At 37.6% G+C, this 26,519-nt stretch overlaps 1 protein-coding gene across 2 annotated transcripts in view; it reads right to left on the bottom strand.

Moving 5' to 3' along the window:
• Positions 1-26,519, bottom strand: part of TNPO1 (transportin 1) — a 103,590-nt gene that overhangs the window by 36,503 nt on the left and 40,568 nt on the right. The window contains exons 1-9 of one of the 2 annotated variants that reach the window (XM_066376991.1): positions 26,343-26,463; positions 26,103-26,216; positions 22,551-22,626; positions 18,435-18,584; positions 13,874-13,980; positions 11,134-11,267; positions 6,775-6,856; positions 3,378-3,500; positions 1,368-1,486 (exon numbers count right to left, since the gene is read on the bottom strand). In XM_066376991.1, coding sequence (XP_066233088.1) covers positions 1,368-1,486; positions 3,378-3,500; positions 6,775-6,856; positions 11,134-11,267; positions 13,874-13,980; positions 18,435-18,584; positions 22,551-22,626; positions 26,103-26,207 — 896 coding nt within the window. In that variant the 5' untranslated portion in view covers positions 26,208-26,216; positions 26,343-26,463. Of the gene's footprint in view, positions 1-1,367; positions 1,487-3,377; positions 3,501-6,774; positions 6,857-11,133; positions 11,268-13,873; positions 13,981-18,434; positions 18,585-22,550; positions 22,627-26,102; positions 26,217-26,342; positions 26,464-26,519 lie in introns of those variants that run through there. The other variant, XM_066376980.1, reaches the window with a different exon arrangement.

Below are 26,519 nucleotides of genomic sequence, written 5' to 3'. Positions count from 1 at the left end.
ACCAAAGACCTGTTTGCTTTTAGAATGTTTAGGTTTTATTAGTGTAATGACGGAGTAAGAGTACCTAGTTATCATTGTGTATCATCAATTTTCCTAATGTTATAGAGCTTAGGTTTTCATTAATAGCTTGTCAGTGTTTATAAAAAATAATATTGTTTTATATGATCCTATCATAAAGATGGTATTATAAGTTAGGGAAAAAATGAAGAGTAATACACTATACATGGATTTCCTAAATGAAAAAAATTCATTAAGCACATGATGCTGTACTTGACTTCCAAATAAATTCCAGACAGACTAGAATAAAATATAGGTGGAATTGCTGCTTTGCTGGTGGAAAAAGAATTCACTGGAAAAGAAAAAGAGGTTGACTGGCTATATGAAAACAAGAACATCCAAGTACTGTGAACATCTAAAAAACTATGATTCCAATAATAGCACAACGTATTAAAACAAGTGGTTTTGTTCTTTGCTCATCCAGATGGCTAAGACTAGAGAAAGTATAATTAATGGCTGGTAGTTGTGATAAAATGGGACACTGCTGGTGGGATGTACATCTGCGTAACTTCACTAAGAGAACAATTTGGAATACTTATCAAGAATCCTGAAATGCCCTTTGTCCTTGGTAAAAATCAGATTTAGGAATTCTACCTGAAAGAAACAACCACTTATGGACAAAGAAAGATACTCCAGGATTATTTGATTAAAAAAAAAGAAAGGTCTAAACAACTTAAATTATTCAACAGAAGAGCAGTCTATCACATATACATGGTTTGTACACTATGATAAAATAGTACTCAAAGTTTAAAGACTAATGACATGGAGGAAAGGTCACAACATTCAAGTAACTGAAAAAAGCAAACCACAAAATAGTATAAACAGATTTTTAAGCACTAACTACTGCTAAATGCTGTATTGAACTAATACAATGTTTTATGTTAATTATCTCAATAAAACGGAAAAAAAAATTAAAACCCAAAAATATCGAACAGTATTCATTGTGTTATAAAATAGCCTAACAATAGCTTAACCAAAATTCCATAGCAGCATAAATTGAGGGAAATCATTTACTTTGGGGAAAAAACCACCAGAGTCCATGATCAAATTACAAAGATTATTTAAAACAAACAAAAAACACTGTGCTATCAATTATCCAAAATTAAATATGATTTAGAATAAACCACTCATGTAATTAAAAAAAACATAGTTGATTCTTGAAAAATGTTTACTTATACTAATAATAAAATTAAGTTTGACTTCTTTAGAACTTAACTCTCCCATGATAGAGGAATATGACCTAAAAATATAAAATGAGGAAACACTGTTAAATTAAGAACAAGGTAGCATTCATAAGAAGTAGCACTTACTTAGGAAGGTGCCTTACGAGTACATCTTTGCATATTGGTTGCTCAGCCAAAGTGAGCCAAAATTCACAGGCTTCTAAAGCCACATTTTCATCTTGATCTTGGGTCCTCTGTAGCATGTACTATAAACAAAGGACATTTAATATTAATAAGTTAAAATCATACAATTAAAATAAACCTCATCCTATTTCAGCAATAGTCCTTTGCACTTTATACTGATTTTCAACCTAGGTTTAATTAAAAAAAAGAAAAAAAAAAGAATAGCTTCCTAGTTAATTTTAAAATGCGGCCCAACTTAACTGCTGCTTTAGAATGCTGCCTGATGAAAAGTGTTCAATGTGTGCACTGTTTAGCTGTTTCTGCTTGGATATATTTTGTTTTATAAAACTAAGATTTTTAGAAAGGTGAACAGCAAAATGAAAAAAACTCCATTAAATCTTCCTTAAAATGAATCATTTTAATAACTACTTAAGCTGTCTCTTGAAAGTATATGCTTCTCATGTTAAAGCCATATATAGACATAAACATATATATGTATGTATATATATATAAACACCAATACAAATGTTATTTTTTTAATTTGGAAAGAAATAGTGACGTTTCTCAGCGCAACTGCAATCTGTAGTTTCCAACAAAATAGGTTTATCAAGGCCTGTGAACATACCAAGCTAAAATCACTCTTACCTGGAGGAACTTCTGACCCCAAATCTATCCTCAGGCATACTGTCTAATCTTTACTCTTTAAAACCCCTTACATGCAAAAACAAAATAAAGTCACACATGATTTTCCAATATACCTGAAACTTGATGAATTCTTCGTATCCTCTGCCTGAAACATCTTACATGGCAAAATATGGCAAGACAACAGTGGGACAGGCCAACAATCCCTATTACATTCCATACCATATCCTACTACTACAATGAGTATTGCTGAAGAACTACAGCATTATAAATTGGGCTCCCCAGCTGTGACTGGCCATAGCAAATGATAAAACTGTCTTTTTTAACTTTCTCATTGACTCCAACTCTCGCACTAAACTTTCAACCAACTCCACCTGATTCTACTAAGCAATTAAGAGAATAGGCTGCTCAGAGAAACTTTTATCTCCGTATCTCACTGCTGCATGTGCTTATCTCTACCTAATGTTTTAGAAAAGGAGTTGCCGCACATCATGGATGCCAGTCTTCTTTTACCAGGTCTTAGACCTCATCCTTTAAAAAGAGATTTTTCCCTCTCCATACCATATGGGCCTCTGGAAGTGAAATGGAGGAACTATACTGCTCACAAAAATTAGGGAGATATTTCTAAATAAATATGAAAGGATAAAATATCCCCTGATATTTGTGAGCAGTATAGATACACACTATTTAATTCACCTGCAAATAATTTTGTTCTAGTAATAATAATTACATCTTGCTTTTATTTAGTTTTTTTCCTTTAAACATGGCTGAACTGTTGAACTGTTAGCAATATACTTAAAATTTCCTAGTAAAATTATTTAAATCACATTTTAAAATCTAAATAGTTTGTTTGAACTATAATGGTTATGTATTTTCTACTCAGAAATATCATTGTTAACATAAACCATAAGTTGATCAGTTTTACCAGTAATGGGTAGAAGTCTTAATCACACAAGAACATGCCACTTAATCTACCAGTTTATTGATCATTTAGCCTAACCCATACCTAGCAAACACAAATAATCTAAATATTTCCCAGTTATCCTGGTTAAAAAAAGCTACCTATTACTTTAAATAAGTTTTCCTTTTTAAAATATCTTAATAAAAGCAATCAATAAAATAATAAAATCAATCAGTCTTAAAACATCTTAAATCTCATGAAAAAAATCACTATAAAGATAACATCATTTAAGACAACCATAAATTTTTAGTCCCTCCCCCCCAAATGTGTTAAATAATATTAGAAAACAGTAGTTTCACACTATACACTTTGTGACCAAGATTTTTCTTGAGGGAAAGACAACGAGAGAACCTTTAAATTGCCTGTGTTACCTCAACTATATTATGCATGTGAGGAAGCAGGCGATCCATTCGAACTTCCAGCAACATCACGAGTGCCCGGCACACATTTTTCCGTACCTCTGGTTCTTCGTCCCCAGCCAATGCAAAGAGATTCTAAAGCACACAAAATTTTTTTCTAGTTAAATATTCCAATACGTTACAAAGGTTTATAAATAATAACTAGTAATCTGCAAGTTGGTAACATTTAAATAAGAACCAGATGATTTTTTTTCTTTTTAGAGAGAGAGACAGGGACAGATAGAAACAGACAGGGAGAGATAAGCATCAATTCCTTGTTACGACACCCTAGTTGTCATTGACTGCTTTTTCGTATGTGCCTTGATGGGGTGGGGGGGTCCTCCAGCTGAGCCAGCGACCCCTTGCTCAAAGGAGTGACCCTGGCTCAACGCAACGACCTCTGGGCTCAAGTGACCCTGTGCTCAAGCAACAACCTCGGGGTTTCGAACCTGGGTCCTCAGCATCCTAGGCCAACACTCTATCCACTGCGCCACCATCTAGTCAGGTAAGACCCAGCTCTGATTCTTAAGGTGGTAAGAGGTGCAAGTTCTATTAAAAGCATCAATAATTGGGAAATTATATATCCTGAGTTTCTAAAAATTAACCCTAAGCTGCATTGTTCACCAGGTCAACTATTGAAAAAAATAGTAAAACCAATCAATCTCATACTCTTCTTAACAATTTCTCTACAAGGTTAAAAAAAAAGAAGTCTGAATGAATACAGACTACTTAGTTTAATCCTTACAACTACAAGATGTTATTATTCAATTTTGTAGATAAACACATGGAAGTTTAGATGTTATGTAACTTGCTAGCCAGTGGGGAATCTGAATTTGGTCTTCATGGAATCATGAATAAGTCCACACTCATTATACTATACCAACAAGCCCCCACTAGAAGAACAAGTTCTCTCTTATAGAAGTCGCAAGTAGAAGATGAGAAGAAAAAAACAATAAACCTTCCCCATCTCACTCCTGAGATTCTATACACTTTATATAGAAGTGCACACATTCATTAAAAGCAGTAAAAAGATCATTGAAAAAATAAAATCTAATGAGCCCTGTCTTTCCCCAGATCACAAAAACATCTCCCAATAGATGAACCTGAAAGCTTATTACAAGAGAGGTGAGACACAATGAAAAAGTTGAAATAACAAATGTGACAGTATGTGAAGTACTGTTCCTGTTCCTAGCATTTTAAAAATCTTGATTTCCTCCAAGTCTCTGATGTTTTCGAAACTCTGTAGTTGTCTTTAATCAGATAGTTTACAAGGTCAGAGAAAAATACTGTTTATCCAACAGGTGCTGCTTTATATGTGAAATATATATCCTTCAATAAATTTGATGTTGTCTTAAATGAACACCCAGCTTTGTCAAAGTAGGTTATAGATGTATGTCAGTAACCAATCCACTTCTGATTCATGATGTTAAACTTCACAGACATGATAGTAGCCCCTGATAAAAACACTGACAACTGAAGAAAAGAATTAATCCACCATTGACCAAATACTGTAGTTACTGGGGGCCTACTATGTGTCAGGCACCTCCTCTAAAGGTTTACTGCTCTTGTAGGATGGAAAACTGGTTGACTCTTATGATAATCAGGTAGCAGAGAAATGTCAATATGACATATAACACTAATGGAAAATATTTTAAAATGGTGAGAAATGTTCTTGCTCCAATTGTGGAATATGGTCATATGATACTTTTATTTTCTGAAAGAATTTAATTTCTTCTTTCTAAATTATATTTCTGTACAAGATGCTGGTATGTCATGTTCATCCTAACTTCCTTAAGCTGTTGAACATTAAGAGGAAATACTATTATAATTACAACGTCTAAAAATAATAATAGCAGTAGCTAACATATGCTTACTCTATGCAGGCACTGTTTCAATTTATTTACAGTAAATGTATAATGATCCATTCATTAAGGTGCCAAAGGTTAACAGATTCTACGCTGTGGAGATGGGTGGAACATGAACCCAACCAGTCTTGCTCCAGGTCTCTAGTATTATCCACTACCCTCTATTATCAAACTAGACTGAAAATACCTTGAAGTATAAAATTTATTTACATATCTCTGCACCAAACATGGTGCCTGATTCATAGTAGGTACGCAGTAAAAGAGAAAAAAAAGCTCTGGCCAACTGGCTGAGTGGTAGAGTATCGGCCTGATGTGCGGATGTCCATCCAGGGTTCGATTCCTGGTCAGGGCACACAGGAGAAGCAACCGTCTGCTTCCTCACTCCTCCCCCTTTCCCTTTTCTCTCTTTCCTTCTCCTGCAGCCGTGGCTTGATTGGTTAGAGCATACTAGCCCTGGGCACTGAGGATGGCTCCACAGAGCCTCTGCCTCAGGTGCTAAAAATAGCTCAGTTGCGAGTATGGCCCCAGATGGGGGTTGCTGGGTGCTTTTTTTTTTCTTGTATTTTTCTGAAGCTGGAAACGGGGAGAGACAGTCAGACAGACTCCCGCATGCGCCCGACCGGGATCCACCTGGCACGCCCACCAGGGGCGATGCTCTGCCCCTCCGGGGCGTCGCTTTGCCGCGACCAGAGCCACTCTAGCGCCTGGGGCAGAGGCCAAGGAGCCATCCCCAGCGCCCGGGCCATCTTTGCTCCAATGGAGCCTTGGCTGCGGGAGGGGAAGAGAGAGACAGAGAGGAAGGAGGGGGTGGGGGTGGAGAAGCAAATGGGCGCTTTTCCTATGTGCCCTGGCCGGGAATCGAACCCGGGTCCCCCGCACACCAGGCTGACACTCTACCGCTGAGCCAACCAGCCAGGGCTACTGGGTGGATTCTGATCGGGGTTAATGCGGGAGTCTGTCTCTCTACTGCCCCTCCTCTCACTTGAAAAAGGAGGAAAAAAAATCCCCCCTCCTTATAATTTTCTTACAGAAATATGCCCTCTGAAGGCTTTTTTAAAAAACAGCTGAATAGAAATAGAATTAAGTAGTCAAGAAACTTAATCTTTTCACAATTACTGTTATCAAGTAGAGGAAGTTCTGAAAAGGAATTCTACTGCCTAGGGTTCACAACCAGAAAATTAAGCTCTTTCTTGTCTTTCTGCTTTTATTCAAAGGTTAAAAGTGTCTTTAGAAATGCTTAAGATTTAAGAGTCAGTTTTCTCCTCTGACACCTCTAATTTTATAAACGAAACCCAATGAAAAACTTGAAATACAGAAGGTCCTTGAGGAACATCATTTCATTACAACATTGATGAGATGTGGTAGGAATCTGACTCTTGTTTCAATCAATTAGCTTATGGTGAAACTGGTTTCATTATACTTTGTTACCCTTAAAGTCATAGAACATCTTGATAATGTAAAGGCTTATACCCTGTGCCTTCAGATTCTTTGTCATTAAATCTTACCTCAATAAAAGAGTCAATGTGCAACATCAGAGCTTGAGTCCTACTGATGATAAACTGATTGACACATGCAACAGCGTGAGATCTAGAAACAAAATATAAAATTTAACATAAGCTTATAGCATTTTTTTCTATTCATAGAAACCATTCCTCTGTAAAATTATTATGGTATATAGTCACACACAAACACACCCTAAAAAGAATGAGTCAAATTTCTGTATGTATTAACACAGAAAGAATATGATTAATATATTAAGTGAAAAATGCAGGCTGCAGAGCATTACTGCTTCTATAAAAAAAAGTGTCTGGAAGGATGTGTACATTTTTAATAGTGGATACCTCTGAAGAAAGGGAGGTTGAATGAGGAATTATGGGAATTTATTTACCTATAGACTTAAGGAACATACACTCCTTTTGAAACTAAAAAGGGAACCGTCTATAGCAGTGGTCCCCAAACTACGGCCCGCGGGCCGCATGCGGCCCCGAGGCCATTTATCCGGCCCCCACCGCACTTCCGGAAGGGGCACCTCTTTCATTGGTGGTCAGTGAGAGGAGCATAGTTCCCATTGAAATACTGGTCAGTTTGTTGATTTAAATTTACTTGTTCTTTGTTTTAAATATTGTATTTGTTCCCGTTTTGGTTTTTTTACTTTAAAATAAAATATGTGCAGTGTGCATAGGGATTTGTTCAGTTTTTTTTATAGTCTGACCCTCCAGTGGTCTGAGGGACAGTGAACTGGCCCCCTGTGTAAAAAGTTTGGGGACCCCTGGTCTATAGTCTATGTGTTGTGACGCACACAATTCGGTTACACAGCAATTTTTAATGGCACTACCTAAAATCATTCTTAGTTCACAGGTCATGGTCATGGCTGGATTTGGCCCCATGGGTCAGTATGCTGACTACTGGCCCTGACATTATAATTTTGGTTACTCTCTACCCCCTAACTGCATTCCCTACTATGTTACAATATTTTTTTCTTTTGTCACTCTAAAAGGCTAGTTCCTAACTCTAGGGCAGGGGTCGGGAACCTATGGCTCGCGAGCCAGATGTGGCTCTTTTGATGGCTGCATCTGGCTTGCAGACAAATCTTTAATAAAAAAAATAATGTTAAAAATATAAAACATTCTCATGTATTACAATCCATTCATTTCCTACCGCTCATGTTCATGGTTGCGGGTGGCTGGAGCCAATCACAGCTGTCCTCCGGGACAACACCAAATTTTTATTGGATTTTGCGTAATGTACACGGGTCGTTGTATGGCTCTCATGGAATTACATTTTAAAATATGTGGTGTTCATGGCTCTCTCAGCCAAAAAGGTTCCCGAACCCTGCTCTAGGGCCTTTGCACTGTCTGTTCCCCCATCTTCACCTTGACCTTGCAAAGACTTACTTTGTTCAGGGTTTGCACAAATGTAACCTGTATAGAAAACCTCTATACAAAATACTTCTGAATCACTAAGACCTAATTCTCATTTTCCATAGTATTTACCATGAAATTTTATTGCTTAACAATTAGTATTTGTCCTGTGTGCCCTCTCTTCTAATAACCCAATAGAAAAAAAAGACAAGAGTCATCATGTACAGCCAACAAACATATGCTGAGATGTTCAACGTGATTAGGTACAGAAGTAAACCATCAAGACCAAAATGAAATACCATATTTATTTGATAGGCAAAAATGAGAATCTGTGACAATACTAATATGTATACCCAGGAAATCCTTTGCTTTGTTAACAAGAGTGCAACTGATCCATCATTTTGTAAAAGTTTGGTGTTATTTCTTTGAATTATTCATTGATAAGACTGTCACAAAAATTCCTTTCCCAGATCTTATGTCTTCCTAAGAGAAACTCTTGCAAAGAGACAAGCATATAAATGTTTTCAGCAGCACTACCCACAATAACCTGGAAGCCACTGAAGGCCATGGTGGGGGAAAATGATACATAAATAGTGTACTTTTCATGCAAAAGGAATAATATATAGCAGTCAAAACAAATATAGTGACACAATATGGATGAATCTTAGCAACATAACATTAAATTTAAGAAATCAAAGATTAAATTCAGTATAATACTTTTTATAATATTAAAAACAAAGATCAATATAATTATATATTTTAAAATTCCAAGAGGATAAAGATGAGATTAGATTTCAGTCTTTGCTTTTATTATTGGTTTTGGATTTGAGTGATTATTGAAAATAACTAGTAAATAACTAAAAACTAAACAGAAGTGGGAAATGAGAATGTATAAGCTAAGAAACACAACCCAATTTGAGTACCTTAGTAATCATTAAAAAAAAAATTAAATGGCTCCGATTTTTAAATTGCTTAGGCAATGGATAAAACCGTATTGTGTGACCAGGAGGTGGCACGGTGGATAAAGCATCAGCCTGGGATGCAGAGGACCCAGGTTCAAAACCATGAGGTCGCTGGCTTGAGTGTGAGATCATAAATATGACCGCATGGTCGCTGGCTTGAGCAAGGGGTCACTGGCTAGCTGAACCTCCCCCTGCCCCCATCAAGGCACATATTGGAAAGCAATAAGGGAACAACTAAGGAGCAACAACGAAGAACTGATGCTTTTCATCTCTCTCGCTTCCTGTCTGTCTCTATCTGTCCCTTTCTGTCTCCCTCTCAGTCTCCGTTTCTCTCACTAAAACAACAAAAAAACCTATTTGTCTGCCTCATTCTAAATTCTCAAAGTCCTAACAGTTACTATGAGAGGGAAAAACACTCATCGTAAACACCAGTTAAATAAACTGTATTAATAAGGTGTTAAATAATTACATAGAATAAAACTACATAAAGATGGAAGATATGTTTAGTGCATAGCTAAAATATGTAAAAGATATATTTACCCAAGTATACATTAAAATAAACTAACATTATGTACAACAGAATTTCAAATGAGTGGTAATCAGCATTTACTGAATGGAAACATTTCTGTATTACTGAACTCCACCTAGTTAAGTTTTAAAACCATGTATTAAAATCACAAAAGAAAATTTTATATCCAGTAATAGTGTACCAATTACCAGTAATATGTTTTCAGGGTTTTTTTCTTTTAATTGCTACAAATTGGTCACAAAAAAGTAAATTTCTTAGAAGTATGCAAATCACCACACTTTTTTTCACACCTCAGTTGAAATGTTAAAAGAGGAAGACTTCCTAGGGAACATGAACCCCACCACCTAGTTACCTATACCAGGAATGGTAAAATTTTACTTTGAAAATGTTTATCTGACCACAAGTAAGCATCTATTAAGTTTCCACTGTGAGTTTAACACTGGATTAGGTACCACTTAAGAGGAAAAGTAAAATTAAATCAAGGTAAAAGAGTATGAACTAAATAGTAAATTTAAGCAAGAAAAAAGACTCCCAATTTACCCTCTGGAATACAGCTTGAAATTTAGGGCATCTGAACTAACAGAGCTTATACACTAACATTCATTCTATTGGATATCTCTGAAGTCTCTAAGAACTATGTAATTTCTACTTTACATAATAATATATTTGATTATTCTATATAAAAGCATGAAGCACCAACAAATGTAAAAAAACAAGAATCAAATGACTGTTCCACAGAAACAAAAAGCTAATTCAAGTTAGAAAGAAAATACGTAACTGGAGAAAGATCTTTTGGTGAAGTTAAGAGTCTTACACACTTCAACAATGTGAAAAAGGCATCCATAATAATTACAGCATGCTAGGACCACTGATAACAAAACTAATCAAAGGTTAATTTAATATTTTAAATATAATATTTCAAAAACTATATGCTAGGCAGTGTTTAAGGAACTAGAGAAAAAAAGAACAAAACAGACCAGGTAACCTTCAGGACTGGCCAACCTGGTCTACTATATGGTTTCAGAGTACACTCAAAAGTCCTTCCATCTTCAGGATTAAAATGTTTCTTTTAAGTAAATGTAATCCCCCTTAAACTAAATTACTTAATAATTTAGATATCATACTGGAAGAACTTTTATAACACAGCTACAAATGAAGGTACATGTATTTGTCAAGATTCATAAATTAAAAACAAACAAAAACCAAAAACCCAACCACAGAGTTTTAAGCCTTTCACAAAGGACTTTAAAAGCATGACTGTTAAACCATTACAAATGCAATTTTACATGTAGAAGGTAAAAAATTATCATATTCTATGACAATGTCATCAAAAAAGTCAACACTTCATGAGCTTTTTTTTTAAGGAGTATATTTTAATTATCAAAATTCACCTTTTGAAATATGTAACATATTTTGCTAGCTACAAAAATACTAGATAATACAAAAAACAAGAAAAGTGGTCAGGCTCATAACAGAGTTTATAAACTAACTTAATATTGGCTATATAGATACCTTATTTTTGGACTACTGTGCTTGAAGAACTGTAAAAATTTTGGAATCATGATGTTGAGAGGACGATCTAAAACATCGCTATCTAAAATCTCAGCAGAATCTTCACATATCTTCTGTAGGGCACCAAATGCTCCCTGTAAAAGACATTAAAATTACTAGAACTAATTAAAAGCAAATTGAGGAATATTGACTAATTTGTAAGAATTAATGTTTTCAGCACACATAAAATGCTTTCTCACCAAAAATTTGTAAATTTAATATAATTATACCATTGAGTTATCTAAAATCTCAGTTTAAAGAGAATAATATGTTTTTATTTTAGCATTAAATACCTTAGAACGAGAAGGTATTTTGGCTGGCAGAGATTGTAATATATAATTAAAAACCTAACTTCTAAAATATTCTTGCCAATTTTAAGTCAACATTAATTTTTCTCTTTTAAATAGTATCAGTTTGTAAAATTCTATCCTATACTTACATTTAAATGTATTTAACCACTGTACTATCTCTTTTTGAAGGAGAAAAAGAGGTCCTTAGTATCTTTAAAAAATTATTTTACATAAATTATGCATTGGGAAATGGTGACAAAAATCTGTCAGGCAGGCAATTCAAACTGGCAACTATTTCTTTGTAGCCATTTTTACACCAAATTGGCTAACTTAGAACTCTTCTATACTATGTAACTATATTATCAGTTAGCTCATCCACTTACATACCTTACTTCTTTTAAAGCAGGGGTCCCCAAACTATGGCCATGGGCCACATGCGGACCCCTGAGGCCATTTATCTGGCCCCCGCCACACTTCCGGAAGGGGTACCTCTTTCATTGGTGGTCAGTGAGAGGAGCATAGTTCCCATTGAAATACTGGTCAGTTTGTTGATTTAATTTTACTTGTTCTTTATTTTAAATATTTTATTTGTTCCTGTTTTGTTTTTTTACTTTACAATAAGATATGTGCAGCATGCATAGGGATTTGTTCATAGTTTTTTTATAGTCCAGCCCTCCAACGGTCTGAGGGACAGTGAACTGGCCCCTTGTGTAAAAAGTTTGGGGACCCCTGTTTTAAAGTATGCAGCACCTTGAAACCTATTTTCCATAGTAAATTTACAAATACGGTCTCTTTAAAGTATAACTAATATATTAGCTCCTCTACAATTTCATAACTACTGCATTTTAAATTTTATTCTTGAAAAGTCCTTAAAATTTTGATCTCCTTTTATGTTATTACCATTATACAAAAGCATTAACAATTTTTTTTTTTTTTAGTGAGAGGAGGGGAGGCTGAGGTAGAGACAGATTCCCGCATGCACTCCAACCAGGATCCACCTGGCAAGCCCACTAGAGGGCGATGCTCAGCCCATCTGGAGCCCTAGCTCTGTTGCAGCTGAAGCCATTTTTTAGCACCTGAGGCAGAGGCCATGGAGCAATCTTCAGTGCCAGGGGCCAAGTTGCTCTAATTAAGCTATGGCTACAGGAGAGGAGGAAAAGAGAAAGAGAGATAAAGAGAGAGATAAAGAGAGAAGGAGGGAGGGAAGGGAGGGAAGGAAGGGAGGGGAGGGAGGGAGGAAGGAAGGGAGGAAGGGAGGGAGGAAGGGAGGAAGGGAGGAAGGAAGGGAGGAAGGAAGAAAGAAAGGGAGGGAGGGAGGGAGGGAGGGAGGGAGCGAGGGAGGGAGGGAGGAAGAAAGGAAGGAAGGAAGGAGCAGTGGAGAAGCAGATGGGTGCTTCTCCTGTGAGCCCTGACAAGAAATTGAACCCAGGACATCCACATGCTAGGCCAATGCTCTACCACTGAGCCAACTGGCCAGGGCAGGACTACCTAAATTTAATATACTGTTACCCAATTGCTAAATATTATCTAAATATTTTTTAGTTTTTATGTAATCGGATCAGTGTATTTCTAAGGCATTATTGGAATATTTATATACGAGAATGCAGGTTGTTTTCCCCCGTAGAATCTTTTCCACAGATTCCTTTGCAAACTGTCCTAACCTCCCCTTCCCCAAGTCATATCTGGCAACAAACTGCCATGTCAAAAGACCACCTGGTTTCTTTCCTGTGCCTGCCCTGACTACAAGCCTTGCTCTTTTTTGAGAGGAAGAGGAGTCATTGCCTTATATAAAACACCTAAAATGGTTTCTATGTATTTAAAACAGAGTTCTATCCAACCTGGAAGCCCAGATAATGAGATTCTTAAAGAACCTGTTAACAGTGAGAAATTGTTGAAGAAATCCAGAGTCCCTCACCTCTCCAAATAGAAAGATTGCTACTGATTTGATCATTGGGAAACTATCAGAGATTATAATTAATGCATGACTAAACTAGACCAGATATGTCATATAATAAGAGGCACAAATCAAAAAAAAAAAAAAAAAAGGAGGCACAAATCAGTTTATAGAAGTTAAAAAATACTTATGGTCTGGGAATTTGGTCAATTTTAAGTCTATCTTCAAAAAATACCACATCAACTGTTTAAGACTGACAACAGGCTTTCTGTTTATTACATATATATATACTCCGAAGAAAAGTTTTCAAATACATATATAGAAGATATTTTCTTGTAGGAAACATAGTAAAGAGGTCTTAAAACTTAAGTCTTAGAAAACAGTAAGACTAATGATCAATAATGTAAAACAAAAAGGTAACTTTAAGCTTTGCATTTTTTCCTCTGATATTTTTTAGAGAAAAAATTTCAAAGCTTATATGGCAATAAAAATAATGTAACAGAACAAATATTTTTACCTCACAAGTGTTGTAATCTTCAGAATCCAATAAACTACAGAGTTTTGGTAAGAGGTCAGGCCAATTCTGCAATTCTCCCTTGGAGGCTATGGTTGTAATCAAAATACCTTGAAAGAAAACACACATCTTTAGGAAATCTGATTGAATTACATTAGATACTGCCATGTGAACAACATGTGCAACACCAGCCTAAGACTTCCAAATCACCTAAATAACAACATTCATCAAGGACTCCATATATCACCATAGCACATCAGTGGAAAACCATAGCAAAAATGTTTCTTTTTTTATTTTTAATTTTCCCATTGATTTAAGAGAGGAAAAGAGAGAAAGGAAGGGAGGGAGAGAGAATCATTAACTCGCCATTCTACTTCGTAAGTCCACTTAACTGCGCACTCATTCATTGCTTCTTTCATGTGCCCTGATGGGGATCAAACTTATAACCTTGACGTGGGGCCTCTAATCTTGTTTAACACTTGACCTTTTTTATTTCTAAATTAATAAAAAACATTTTTTTTTTCCATTGACTTGAGGGAAAGGCAGGGAAGGGGAGAGGCATTATTCCACTTAGTTGTTCCTTCTAGTTGTGCACTTACTGATTGCTTCTTGTACATGCCCTGACTGGGGATTGAACCTGTGCCCTGGGAGGACACTTTATCCACTGAGCAACCTGGCCATGGCCCATCTTTATTTTTAATAAGCATCTTTAAAGATGCCTACCACTTGCTCTTCTCCAATAGTTCCACTAATTAAAATCACTCCAATTTTATAGAAATTACATACAAAAGAGTAGAAAGAAAATATACGACAGTGTTAATATCATGGGGCCTGTTATGTTCAAATAAAAATACATCAAGAAGCTAACACCAGATCCCTGACTTAACCTAGGATGACAGCCATGAAGGGATCTATGAACATATGGAGACAGAAAGTAGATAAGCCACCAATGGAGAATGATCCTACATGCTCACTCTTGTTTGCAACAATCCTTCTAGTGTGGCCATGCTCCTACAAAGTTTCCCACTTACTGGATCAAGGATGAATCACTGGCAAGGTGATCTTGGAGACTGAGTGGCACATGCTGATTGATTATGCCACTCTGACTGGATGGATAGATTCTTCCAACTGTGTGTATGCAGTTTAGTCGTGATAGTTACACAAATATGTAACAAAGTTTTATGTTAATACAAATGCAGCAATAACATGAAAATTTTGTGTTAATACTTTTCCCTGCCTTAGTAAACATCAGTAACATAAAGCAATATAATTGGCAATTATAGATCCTTTAGAATATAAACTCTGATAGACAAATTTTTTTTTAAAATAAATTTTTATTAATGATAATGGGATGACATTAATAAATCAGGGTACATATATTCAAAGAAAACACGTCTAGGTTATTTTGTCATTAAATTATGTTGCATACCCCTCGCCCAAAGTCAGATTGTCCTCCGCCTCCCTCTATCTAGTTCTCTGTGCCCCTCCCCCTCCCCCTAACTCTCTCCCTCCCTCCCTCCCATGTCCTCCCTCCCCCCACCCCTGGTAACCACCACACTCTTGTACATGTGATAGACAAATTATATCTACCCTAAGTTATGTTTCAAACTACTAATCTGTAAAAAGAAAAAAGGTGCTTAGTTATTTTGAGAATTCAGTGAGATATGCACACAAAATGCTTGGCATATAGTAAATACCTAATGATTATTACTAAAAGCAAATCCCACTGTGTGTATAAATTCTCTTTGATTTTTCCAGTTAGTCCTGAGAAGGTTGTTCCCAATGGTAAAGAGCTAAAAAATGCAGAATAAAGTTGTGTTAGTATTTACAACTTGCTGGAAAAATTAAATTATATGGTAAGGGTTAATATAAAAATAGCCTTTTTAAGATTTAACCCTTACAATGAGACAGATTTCCAGTAAGATTAAAAAAGTAGCAAGACTAAAAGATCTGTTCCTTCTAGCCAGTTATTCTTTCCCAAAGTTAAAATATTAAAGAATTGAGAGAAAGAAAAAGCTCTGGACCTGCCTAAAAAAACCCAAGCAATAATGAAAAATAAAAATAACCCTAGTACTAACAGACCACTGACATGTTATTTCTGCTAGGAGAGCATTAAAGAATGTTGACAAATTCCAATTTATCTGGCTCCATACAATCACATCCACTCCTGAAAAGTCTTCTAATGCCTTATATACTACAGATGCAAAGAGTGAAAAGTTATTTCCTGTATACAAAATGATAGGAGTAAAAACTGGTGTGTTTGGCAACACCTATTAAAATTTTGAGTGTTTAAACAACACACTTGGACCCAGGAATACCACTTCTTTGACTTGATTCTTTGGAAAATTTCCCACAAGTGTATAAACACACATAAAAGGATGTTCACTGAAATAATTACAAACCAACTATATATTCTTTAACAGGAGAAATAATTTTACATTTGTCTAATAAGTTATCACAAAGTCATTGAAATGTTGATTCTATCTTGGCAAGATTTCCCTGTTAAAACATTTAAAAAAGACCGTCATAGCCCTGGCCGGTTGGCTCAGCGGTAGAGCGTTGGCCTGGCGTGCGGAGGACCCGGGTTCGATTCCCGGCCAGGGCACACAGGAGAAGCGCCCATTTGCTTCTCCACCCCTCCGCCGCGCTTTCCTCTCTGTCTCTCTCTTCCCCTTCCGCAGCCAAGGCTCCATTGGAGCAAAGATGGCCCGGGCGCTGGGGATGGCTCTGTGGCCTCTGCCTCAGGCGCTAGAGTGGCTCTGGTCGCAACATGGCGACGCCCAGGATGGGCAGAGCATCGCCCCTGGTGGGCGTGCCGGGTGGATCCCGGTCGGGCGCATGCGGGAGTCTGTCTGACTGTCTCTCCCTGTTTCCAGCTTCAGAAAAATGAAAGAAAAAAAAAAAAAAAAAAAAAAAGACCGTCATAAACTTACCATTCTTTTTACCAGTGTCCAGAGTTGGTAGATAATCAGGAGGGTACGAGACGGTCAATCAGAATAACTTAGGGAGCCCCTTTTCTCAAATTACAAAGTCCTCTACCCATCCCACTTAGAATCAGTATTAATAATGGCAGTGTTTAATACATCACAGAGCCTCTGTTTTTTAAAAGATGTACCCACCATGAGACAAAATCTACAAAAAGATTTTTTAATAAAAACAATTGACTCTTTTTGAAGGTTAACTGACACCCTTTTAGCCAATCTGCCAGATTAACGAACACTTTTCAGATCCTTGTAAATTGGGCTGCTTAAGCCCCAGGGCATACTGAACTATTATTGCCCATTAGTATACTTCTCTAGTGTACACTGATCCATTTCTGCTTCCGCCAGGTGATACGTGTGCTTACCAACAGTAATATGTGCTTACTTTCAAACCTATTTATACTAGTTATTATAGTTAAGCATTAAAAAATTGTTCATTTTAGAGAGGGAGAGAGAAAAGAGAGAGAGAAAGAGAAAGAGAGAGATAGGAGGGAGACAAGCAGGAAGCATCAACTCCCATATGCAACTTGACCAGGCAAGCTCAAGGTTTTGAACTAGCAACCTCAGTATTTCAGGTTGAGGCTTTATCCACTGTGCCACCACAGGTCAGGCATTTTAATGTCACCATTCTTCTTTATTATCTTTTTATATTTTTAAAAAATTATTCATTTCAGATGGGGGGAAGAGGTAGAGGTGGGAGAGAGAGAAAGAGAAAGAAAGAGAGAGAGAGAGAGAGAGAGAGAGAGGAGCAGGAAACATCAACTCCCATATGTGTCTTGACCAGGCAAGCCCAGGGTTTCAAACTGCCAACCTCAGCGTTCCAGGTCAATGCTTTACCCACTGCACCACCACAGGTCAGGCAAGCATTTTAACTCAATATCACATAAGATGATAGTCATTCTTTCATTGAAAATAAGCTGAACACTGAAGGCTCAAAAATTGCTATATAGTAGTAAGTCCTCACTTTACGTCATTGATAGGTTCTATGACTTCAAGCAAAATGATGTAACAAAACCAATTTTAAAAACCAATTTTACCATTGGCTAATTCTATAAACAAGAGTTAAGAGTCCTATGGCATCTCATCAATGTTATAACAAAACAACAATGAACAAAATGACATTATTGAGGACCTGCTATAATTAGACGTAGACAAGTCAAAAGTTAAAAACGAGATAAACAGTAAAAACCCTAAGGTCCTGTACTTTGGTTGTTTTACTCAGTTTTTCTTTTCATGTAAAAGAAAGTGAAACTGAAAATTATATAACTCATGTATTACCATAGGAAGACAGATAATAAGAAACTAAAAAAAAAGTAGTGGTCTTAAATTAATTATCACTTGCTAGTGTCCCATTTTAACCAACTTTAAGCAACTATCTCAGGAACTCTTGTCTCACTGAATAAAAGAGCTGTTGTTATAATCGTAAATATTCTATCAAAAGCATTTAAGACTGGCAATAAAAAATTTCCCCCATCACAATTCAGCTAGAAATGTATGACAAAAATTGCTATGAAAATGATCTGTCTTGTCAAAAAACAACAGTTACAAAAAAGGATAAGCAAAATTTTAACAATATAACTTACCTACAGTGGCTCTAATCAGAGGAGAGGCGTCACCAATATTGTTTAAACATTCACTTTTAATAAAGTCTGTTACACCATTTGGGAAGTTCTGAAAATGTGCTTTCACATTATTCTTCAAAATGAGACCACTCAATGATCTTGTGGGTTCATCTGAAGTAAAATAACAATAGTAGTGAGTTTCAAAGTAGTTTTCATTTTAAAAAATATCAAGAACAGCAACTTTAAAAATACTTATATTCAAAAGGTGATTGTAACATTCCAGTAATTTTGCTATAACCAAGGGAAAAAATATTATAAATGATTTCAAAAGATTAGCTCCATGATTTATAGTTCAGGGTATCTAAACCTTGGCACTCTTGACATTTTGAGACAGATAAGTCTTTGTTGTGGGGTTGCTGTCTTATGCACTGTAAGATGGTTAGTAGTACCACTGGCCATTGATGCCAGTTTCACCTCTCCAAGTTCTGACAACCAAAAATGTTTCCAGATCATGTCAAATTCTAGGGGGAAGAAGTGGGGGGAGAGGGAGAAATTGCACTGGGTTGAGAACCACTGATTTAGCTGAAGAGTTAATTTAGTTTATATATGGCCACTGAACTCAAGCTTTATTGAAACCTGATATAAACATCAAATTATAGATCTGAAAATATTAGTCACTAATACTATCCCATTAAAAAATTAAGTGGATAAAAAAATATGGGATCACCTTCACATACAAACAATTGCTGTTCATTTATACCATGTTTTTCACTTGCCTCTGAGCTAAAAAAAAAAAAAAGGGTAAAACAAGTTTAACATTTCCTGAATGGCCCTGGCTGGTTGGCTCAGTGGTAGAGCATCGGCCTGGCGTGCAGGGGTCCCGGGTTTGATTCCCGGTCAGGGCACACAGGAGAGGCGCCCATCTGCTTCTCCACCCTGTCTCTCTCTTCCCCTCCTACAGCCAAGGCTCCACTGGAGCGAAGTTGGCCGGGGCGTTGAGGATGGCTCTATGGCCTCTGCCTCAGGCACTAGAATGGCTCTGGGCAACAGAGCCGCGCCCCAGATGGGCGGAGCATCGCCTCCTGGTGGGCATGCCAGGTGGATCCCGGCTGGGCGCATGCTGGAATCTGACTGCATCCCCGTTTCCAACTTCAGAAAAATACCAAAAAAAAAAAAAAAAAAATTTCCTTAAGTATATTAAAAACAGAATTTACTTTTAAAAAATGTAATCCAAAGATGGTATTAACAAATTTTCAAGAAGCCATTTAATACCTGTAGAATATAACTGGTGCATTACCAACTGGCATCACCATCAACAACATTAACAATAGTTAACATCTTCTGAACGTTTATCAGGCAATAAACACTGCTGAGTACTTTCCAAGTATAGAAGTTCACATTTAACCCTCACAACCTCAAGAGACAGAAATTATTCCCACTGCACAAATGAAGAAATTGAGATCTTTGTCAGAGTTCCACAAAGCTACTAAGTGAGAAAAGCAACAAACATATCAACCTCAGGAGTCTGGCTCCAGAGCTCACACTTGATGCACTGTCTAGTTTCACCCTCCTCAAAGGGCTAGAAGACACGAAGAGCTGGTGTACTGAACAGAACATGCTATTACATCACTACTATTTCACAAATTTTATTAAAAAATAAAATACCCGAGCTTGTTCTAATTAGTAGTATGCTCCTAAAGTCTGATTGGCACTGAAATCTTCAAGGGTAAGACACAGAGGGCCAAAAAGACAGCAAAGGTTCTCTCTGCACATAAACCCCATTTAAACCATCACAGCATACAGCCAAAGAGGTTTTATATCACCATTTAAAAACGTCTTTCCAGTTTCAATCACAACCCATTCCAATGAGTAGATTAAATTGAAACATAAACACTTCGAACTTCTCTTCAAAGTTTAAAATTGCCATAAAATAGCCAGATATTTAACTTCCTCAAACAATAATTCTTTTGTCTTAAGTTAGCTAATTAATTCAGTCATGTAATTTTATTTTAAATGCCATGTATTTGTTTACAATAAATACACTATATACCATATTGCTTTTACAATCAAGATTACAAGATGAGGAGTTTCAATAAATAACAATACAAAGTGAAATAATTTAAAATAAAATATATTTTAATTAAAATCCTCTGTCCTAACTCCATTTAACACAGCCATCAACTAACCTTTTCTTTTTTAAAAAATTAAGATTTTACTTCCTGGGCCTCAATCTGCTCATCTGTAAAGTGAGAAAATTAGATAAACTCATTTCTGAGGTCTCCTCCAGATTTAAAATTTTACTCCATGAGTCAGTGTAAACAAATACACATAAGGAATGCTGAAAAGATTCCTTAATAAGCATTTTCATTTTCAAGAAGTTACTTATGTTTCCTCTCTAATATGGATGGTCACAACTTTCTAATAGAAAAACTAGATAAGAGAAACTTGACCCTAATAAATGAGCAAACACAAAAAGAAATATCAAGTATTATACAAACACAAAGCTCCTACTATGTCCTTTGAGAATGGTGACTAATGAATAGAAGAAATATATTTTAGTCTGTGTCAGGAAAACCTGAATAAAATCCTTTCCAACTGTTTTGTCATTTTGTAACTATATAATAGGTCATAATAGGTCTTTTTGAAGGCAGTTATACCACCTTCTCTTGCTATCTGAATAACTGTGTCTACTTTTTCAAATACTGCTAATGTACCTTTACATCCCAAGAAAGATTGTAACATATTAACCATCTTAGTAATTGGAATTTAGGATGAGGCATGACAGAATAAACAGCTTGATGATGTAAGTTTAAAATTTTCAAGTAAATTAATTACAGTTTAGAAAAATTAATTTATTAAATAACTACTGTAGTAGGTAGGGAAAATAAACTTTCCATAATAAACAAATGTATCATAAAAATACCCTTGTCAAACTAAGAACATTAATTGCTGAAATTAAAGATATGCTGATAGAATTTCTAGTTTCTTAAAACCTAGAATTTAGAAAATTCTAGTTTCTATTACACCCCTCAATTATAAAATTAAAACCCCTACAATTAACTAGAGAATTATTTGAAAATAACTCAAAATAAGTCACTCTGTGTATGGATTATCAAAATCTGAATACAATATTAGTAATATTTTACTACAAATTAAGGCCATTCACCAACTAGGACTTGGAGCTCAAACCTTACAGATGGTCTGCTAGTCTAACACAAGCATTTTATAGCTGATAAAAGAGAGGTGAAACGAGTGTCAGAGTCTGAGACTTACTTCCTAACTCCAAGTGCAATGTTTTTACTAACCACACTATGGCTTGTGAAACACTAATCACTGACTAGGATGTTATAGTACTTTCATTTACAGGCCAGTGAATTGCTCAATAAATATCTGAGTGCCTCTGTGTCTGACAATGTTCCAAGAAGGGAATACTCAAAACTCAAAGAACTCTATGAATACCTCTCACTACAATGTAAACTCCATGAGAGCAGATATTCTTATTTTGTTCACTCTATTATTGCCCCTGAGCCTATAAACTGCCTGAGAAGGAAGGGTATTAGAATCAGAAAGAAGCCAAATGACTGTCATTTAAAAATCATACAAGTTTTCAGGCTTTAAGTTGTCAAAGTACCTAATTTAAATTTAAAACTTGTAGAACAGTTAAAGTGAATAGCCATAAGAAGGTAGAATCATTTAATCAAGAAATCAACAATTACCATCTCCTGGTGATGGGATTCTAAGTGATTTTCGGTTTTGATTACATGAACTTTCTCAATTGTCTATGAACAGAACTTCAGTTCATTAGTAAATCCTGTATTCAATTTGTGTATTGAAAGGAATAAATCTTTGACATTCTTGTACAAAGACTGAAGCAAAACCCCAAAGTAGACTTTGCACTACTCTTTTCATTTGCAAAGAATAAGGGAATTTACTATAAAAACACTCAATTAACAACTGCATGCTTAATAGTAAGCATCTAAATGCTTAGAGTGGTAGTAACTCATGTCTCTCTGCTCATTCTACACCTGTAAAATAAGTGGTTACTACAAAATAAAATCCTCTGTAATGAATAATGCCCAGTATATTTTAACAGACCGTAAAGACACATTTAGTGTTATTAACCTAGACCCAGCTTACCTTCAGATTTTAATTTTGTCAGAACAAAAATCAGGTAGTTGTTAAAATCTGGATATTGATTGAGTTGTTCCAGTTTCTAGAACAAACAGTAGTTAAGGAAATGTCTCAGTGTAATCTAAGGAAAAAAATTAAGCATTTTAAATGTAAAACCAAGAATTCTTTTTTGTAGTACCTTACATTTTTTTTTGTCAAGTTATTTTATTAAAACCATCAATATGCTATTCCAAGAACACACTAGTGGTTGTGGTAAACCTCTTAGGTACTTTTTGGCTGAAATAGTACACTTAATATTTTATATCAATTATACCCAATATAACACAAGTAAGCCAAGTTCCAACTTCAGCATTCTCAAAATAGCAAAAATATTTTTCAAAACAGTTGTTCTTTGATATGAACTTTAAAAACCCTAACTAGAAAGATTTTTACCTTAAAAATGCTTTTATTACTCATTTGTTCTTTAGGGTTCAAACATTATTAAGATAAAATGTCATTTATGCACAAGTCTACATATCCGATTTTATTACATAAAATAAAGTCAGGATTATGTATTACTACACTGCAATAGTTTTACAATTCTTTACACACATCCCCCCCCCCCCCCCCCAAATCTAGCATTTCTAGTGTCACAAATTTGCAGGTATTTTATTCTACTGGCAGGCAACAGTGACATAATACTGATTTACCTTTCTTCACACCTTCTTAACCTTCGTAATAACACCACTAATTGTGTTTTAATAGACAAGTATTCAAATGTTTTTACTCAATAGACCTAACTTTTTTAAAAATTAAATCCATGACATAAACTGTATTTTCTATTTACTACATATTAGAATACCCTCAATATTAAGTGGTGAGAATGTAAATTAATGAGCAAAATCACGATCTAGAAAAATTCCAAGCCAAGATAAACCCAGGGATTTCTTTTTTTTTTTTTGTATTTTTCTGAAGCTGGAAACGGGGAGAGACAGTCAGACAGACTCCCGCATGCGCCGACCGGGATCCACCCGGCACGCCCACCAGGGGGCGATGCTCTGCCCCTCCGGGGCGTCGCTCTGCCACGACCAGAGCCACTCTAGCGCCACGCCTGGGGCAGAGGCCAAGGAGCCATCCCCAGCGCCCGGGCCATCTTTGCTCCAATGGAGCCTTGGCTGCGGGAGGGGAAGAGAGAGACAGAGAGGAAGGAGGGGGGGGGGGGTGGAGAAGCAAACGGGCGCTTCTCCTATGTGCCCTAGCCAGAAATCTAACCCGGGTCCCCCGCATGCCAGGCTGACGCTCTACCGCTGAGCCAACCGGCCAGGGCCCCAGTGATTTCTTTTTTTAGTGAATGGCCAAGACCAACAGCATGCTGATAGGCTAATAAATTTTTCATAAATATCTCCTAAAAAGGTTTACATTCTTACAACTGGTGCTATCTATCCATACTATTATTATAATGACTTTTCTTTTTTTTTTTTTCTTGTATTTTTCTGAAGCTGGAAATGGGGAGAGACAGTCAGACAGACTCCCGCATGCGCCGACTGGGATCCACCCAGCACGCCCACCAGGGGGCGATGCTTTGCCCACCAGGGGGCGATGCTCTGCCCCTCAGGGGCGTCGCTCTGTCGCGACCAGAGCCACTCTAGCGCCTGGGGCAGAGGCCAAGAAGCCATCATCCCCAGCGCCCGGGCCATCTTTGCTCCAATGGAGCCTAGGCTGCGGGAGGGGAAGAGAGACAGAAAGGAAGGAGAGAGGGAGGGGTGGAGAAGCAGATGGGCGCTTCTCCTGTGTGCCCTGGCCAGGAATCGAACCCGGGACTTCTGCACACCAGGCCGATGCTCTACCACTGAGCCAACCGGCCAGGGCCTATAATGACTTTTCAAAAAGTGCTTAAGCCTATACAAAAACACTAGAGTACATTCTTTCCTAAAGAGACACAAAAGAACAAGGTCATCATTAGGTACTTTGAAAATATAAAGTAGTGTGGATTTAAAAAACCAATCGCCTCTATATACTGAAATTTAACTTGTTCCTCCTAGAGGGCATGCAAGATCCAGAAGCATAGAATAAACTTTAAATTCGTTGTTAGCCCAAGCACAGTACCAGGTATACCTAAGGTAGTTAATAAATATGAACTAAAACAAGAAATTATGATATTCAGCACTATTATCAGAAATTCCAATGTGATTTTGGGCTTGGCTAACTTAAGAAAATAATTGTCAACACAATCCATTCAATTCATTAAATATCAACTTCTATCATTTCCAAAGCTATGAAAACACAAATTAAGACAGAGATAATAGGGTTTAGGATACAGGCCCCAATATACCCTAAAACTACTATTCTTCCGTTGGTATTAACAGTATTCAAAGGACCTGATTTAAAAAGAAGAATTCAAGCAGACCTCCATTTTCAAACAAGCAGCATATTGACCAAGACTAGCTAAGTATTTACTGAAAATTTTAAGTTACAGCAATGCAGTACTTCTTCCAAACTTCTTACTTACCGGTCCTTTCCTTTCATATAAGTGTGTGTACATATGCATGAATATATGTGTGTACATACATATATACGACTTCACTTTTATAGTGTTTTAAATTTAAATAAACCCAAACTACACTGCGAGTTTACTCACCAAATTCCGTATTAAGTAATTATGCTGATTAACCATAAAAATCGAGAGCCTTTTTCTGCAAAAATAGCAGACTTTTGAGAATTAACTTGTTTGGTTTTAAAATAACAGGGATAAAAAGGTTACTTATGATCAGGTGAGTGAATGTTTCCTTTATTGGCTCCAAATAAGAATTCTCCCGTTATCCACAGTTTAGGGTACTATAGAAAGCACAATTAGCAGGCTTTGCTTCTCTTAACCTTTGTCTCTAAAACTGCAGCAACAGGACCGCTACACCAGCAAAACTCCGTAAAAACGTGGATAATTGAACAGACAGCCTTGAGGCAACGATTTAAAAAGACAATTTCTTTAGGAGCCAAGGGGCCTGCAACAGGTGTTAGCATGAACAGCCCAAGGGTAGGTCTGAAGCCCCCCCTTCTAGGTCTCCAGCCCGTTTTGGGCAAGGACCTGGAAGTAACCCCAGGCCCAAGCCCGCGGCAGTTCAAATCCCGCCGCTCACACAGCGCTCTCCACCTGGCCTATCGCTCATCCCGCAGGCCCCACCGCACCCAGCGCATTGTGTGGGCCGGGGCACCAGGGGTACGCACCGGCAAACGGGCCATCCCTCCCGCGCCACTCCCCACACACTCGGTAGGTCAGCAGTGGGCGGGCAGGGACGTGGCGGCCCACCCCGCGCACAAGTCGCGACCGTGGGCGGCGGCACGGAACCCCTGCTTCGCGCGGGGCGCAAGCCCGCGGCCGCGGCGGCGCCGAGACCCGACCACAAGGGCCGCGTGCGCGAGGCTCGGCAAGAGCAGCGGCGGTGGCGGACGGGCCTCTATCGGCAGGCGGACGGAGGGCGGAGGGATCCGGAGAGTGGGGGAGGGGGAGGGGCGGCAGGAGCCACCCCGCCGCCGGGAGCGGGCCTGCGCGGGGCGGCGGCGGCGAGGCCTCGGAAAGGATACTTGTTGCACGGTTCTCTGGATGGTGGTGTCTGGGGACTGGGATTCCTTCAGCAGCTGCAGGATTTGCTGAAGCCCTTGCTCGTCAGGTTTCCACTCATACTCCATTTTGGTTTGCTGCAAATAAAGCCAGACACAGGAAGAGACGGAGCAAATGTTACTCCCCATGCACAGGCCCGAGGGCTTCCCGCGCCGAGCAACCCCTTTCTCCCCGCCCGCACAACCCCTGCGCTCCTTAGACACCTCGGAACCTATCTGGGCGCCCCGAAGGAAGTCTCGGACCGCGAAACCCTGGGGAACTGATCCTGGTGGGTCGGCCGCCAATGTCTGCTGCTCTTGCCGCCGCGGCCGCCGAGCGCAAGGAGCCGACCAGACTGAGTCACCGCGAATTTGCAATCTGGCCCCTAGATCCGCTCACGG

This window comes from Saccopteryx leptura, chromosome 1 (assembly GCF_036850995.1).
Source record: "Saccopteryx leptura isolate mSacLep1 chromosome 1, mSacLep1_pri_phased_curated, whole genome shotgun sequence".
Taxonomy (NCBI): domain Eukaryota; kingdom Metazoa; phylum Chordata; class Mammalia; order Chiroptera; family Emballonuridae; genus Saccopteryx; species Saccopteryx leptura.
The sequence above is the reverse complement of the archived record's forward strand: the minus strand, read 5'-3'. Positions and strand labels throughout refer to the sequence as shown.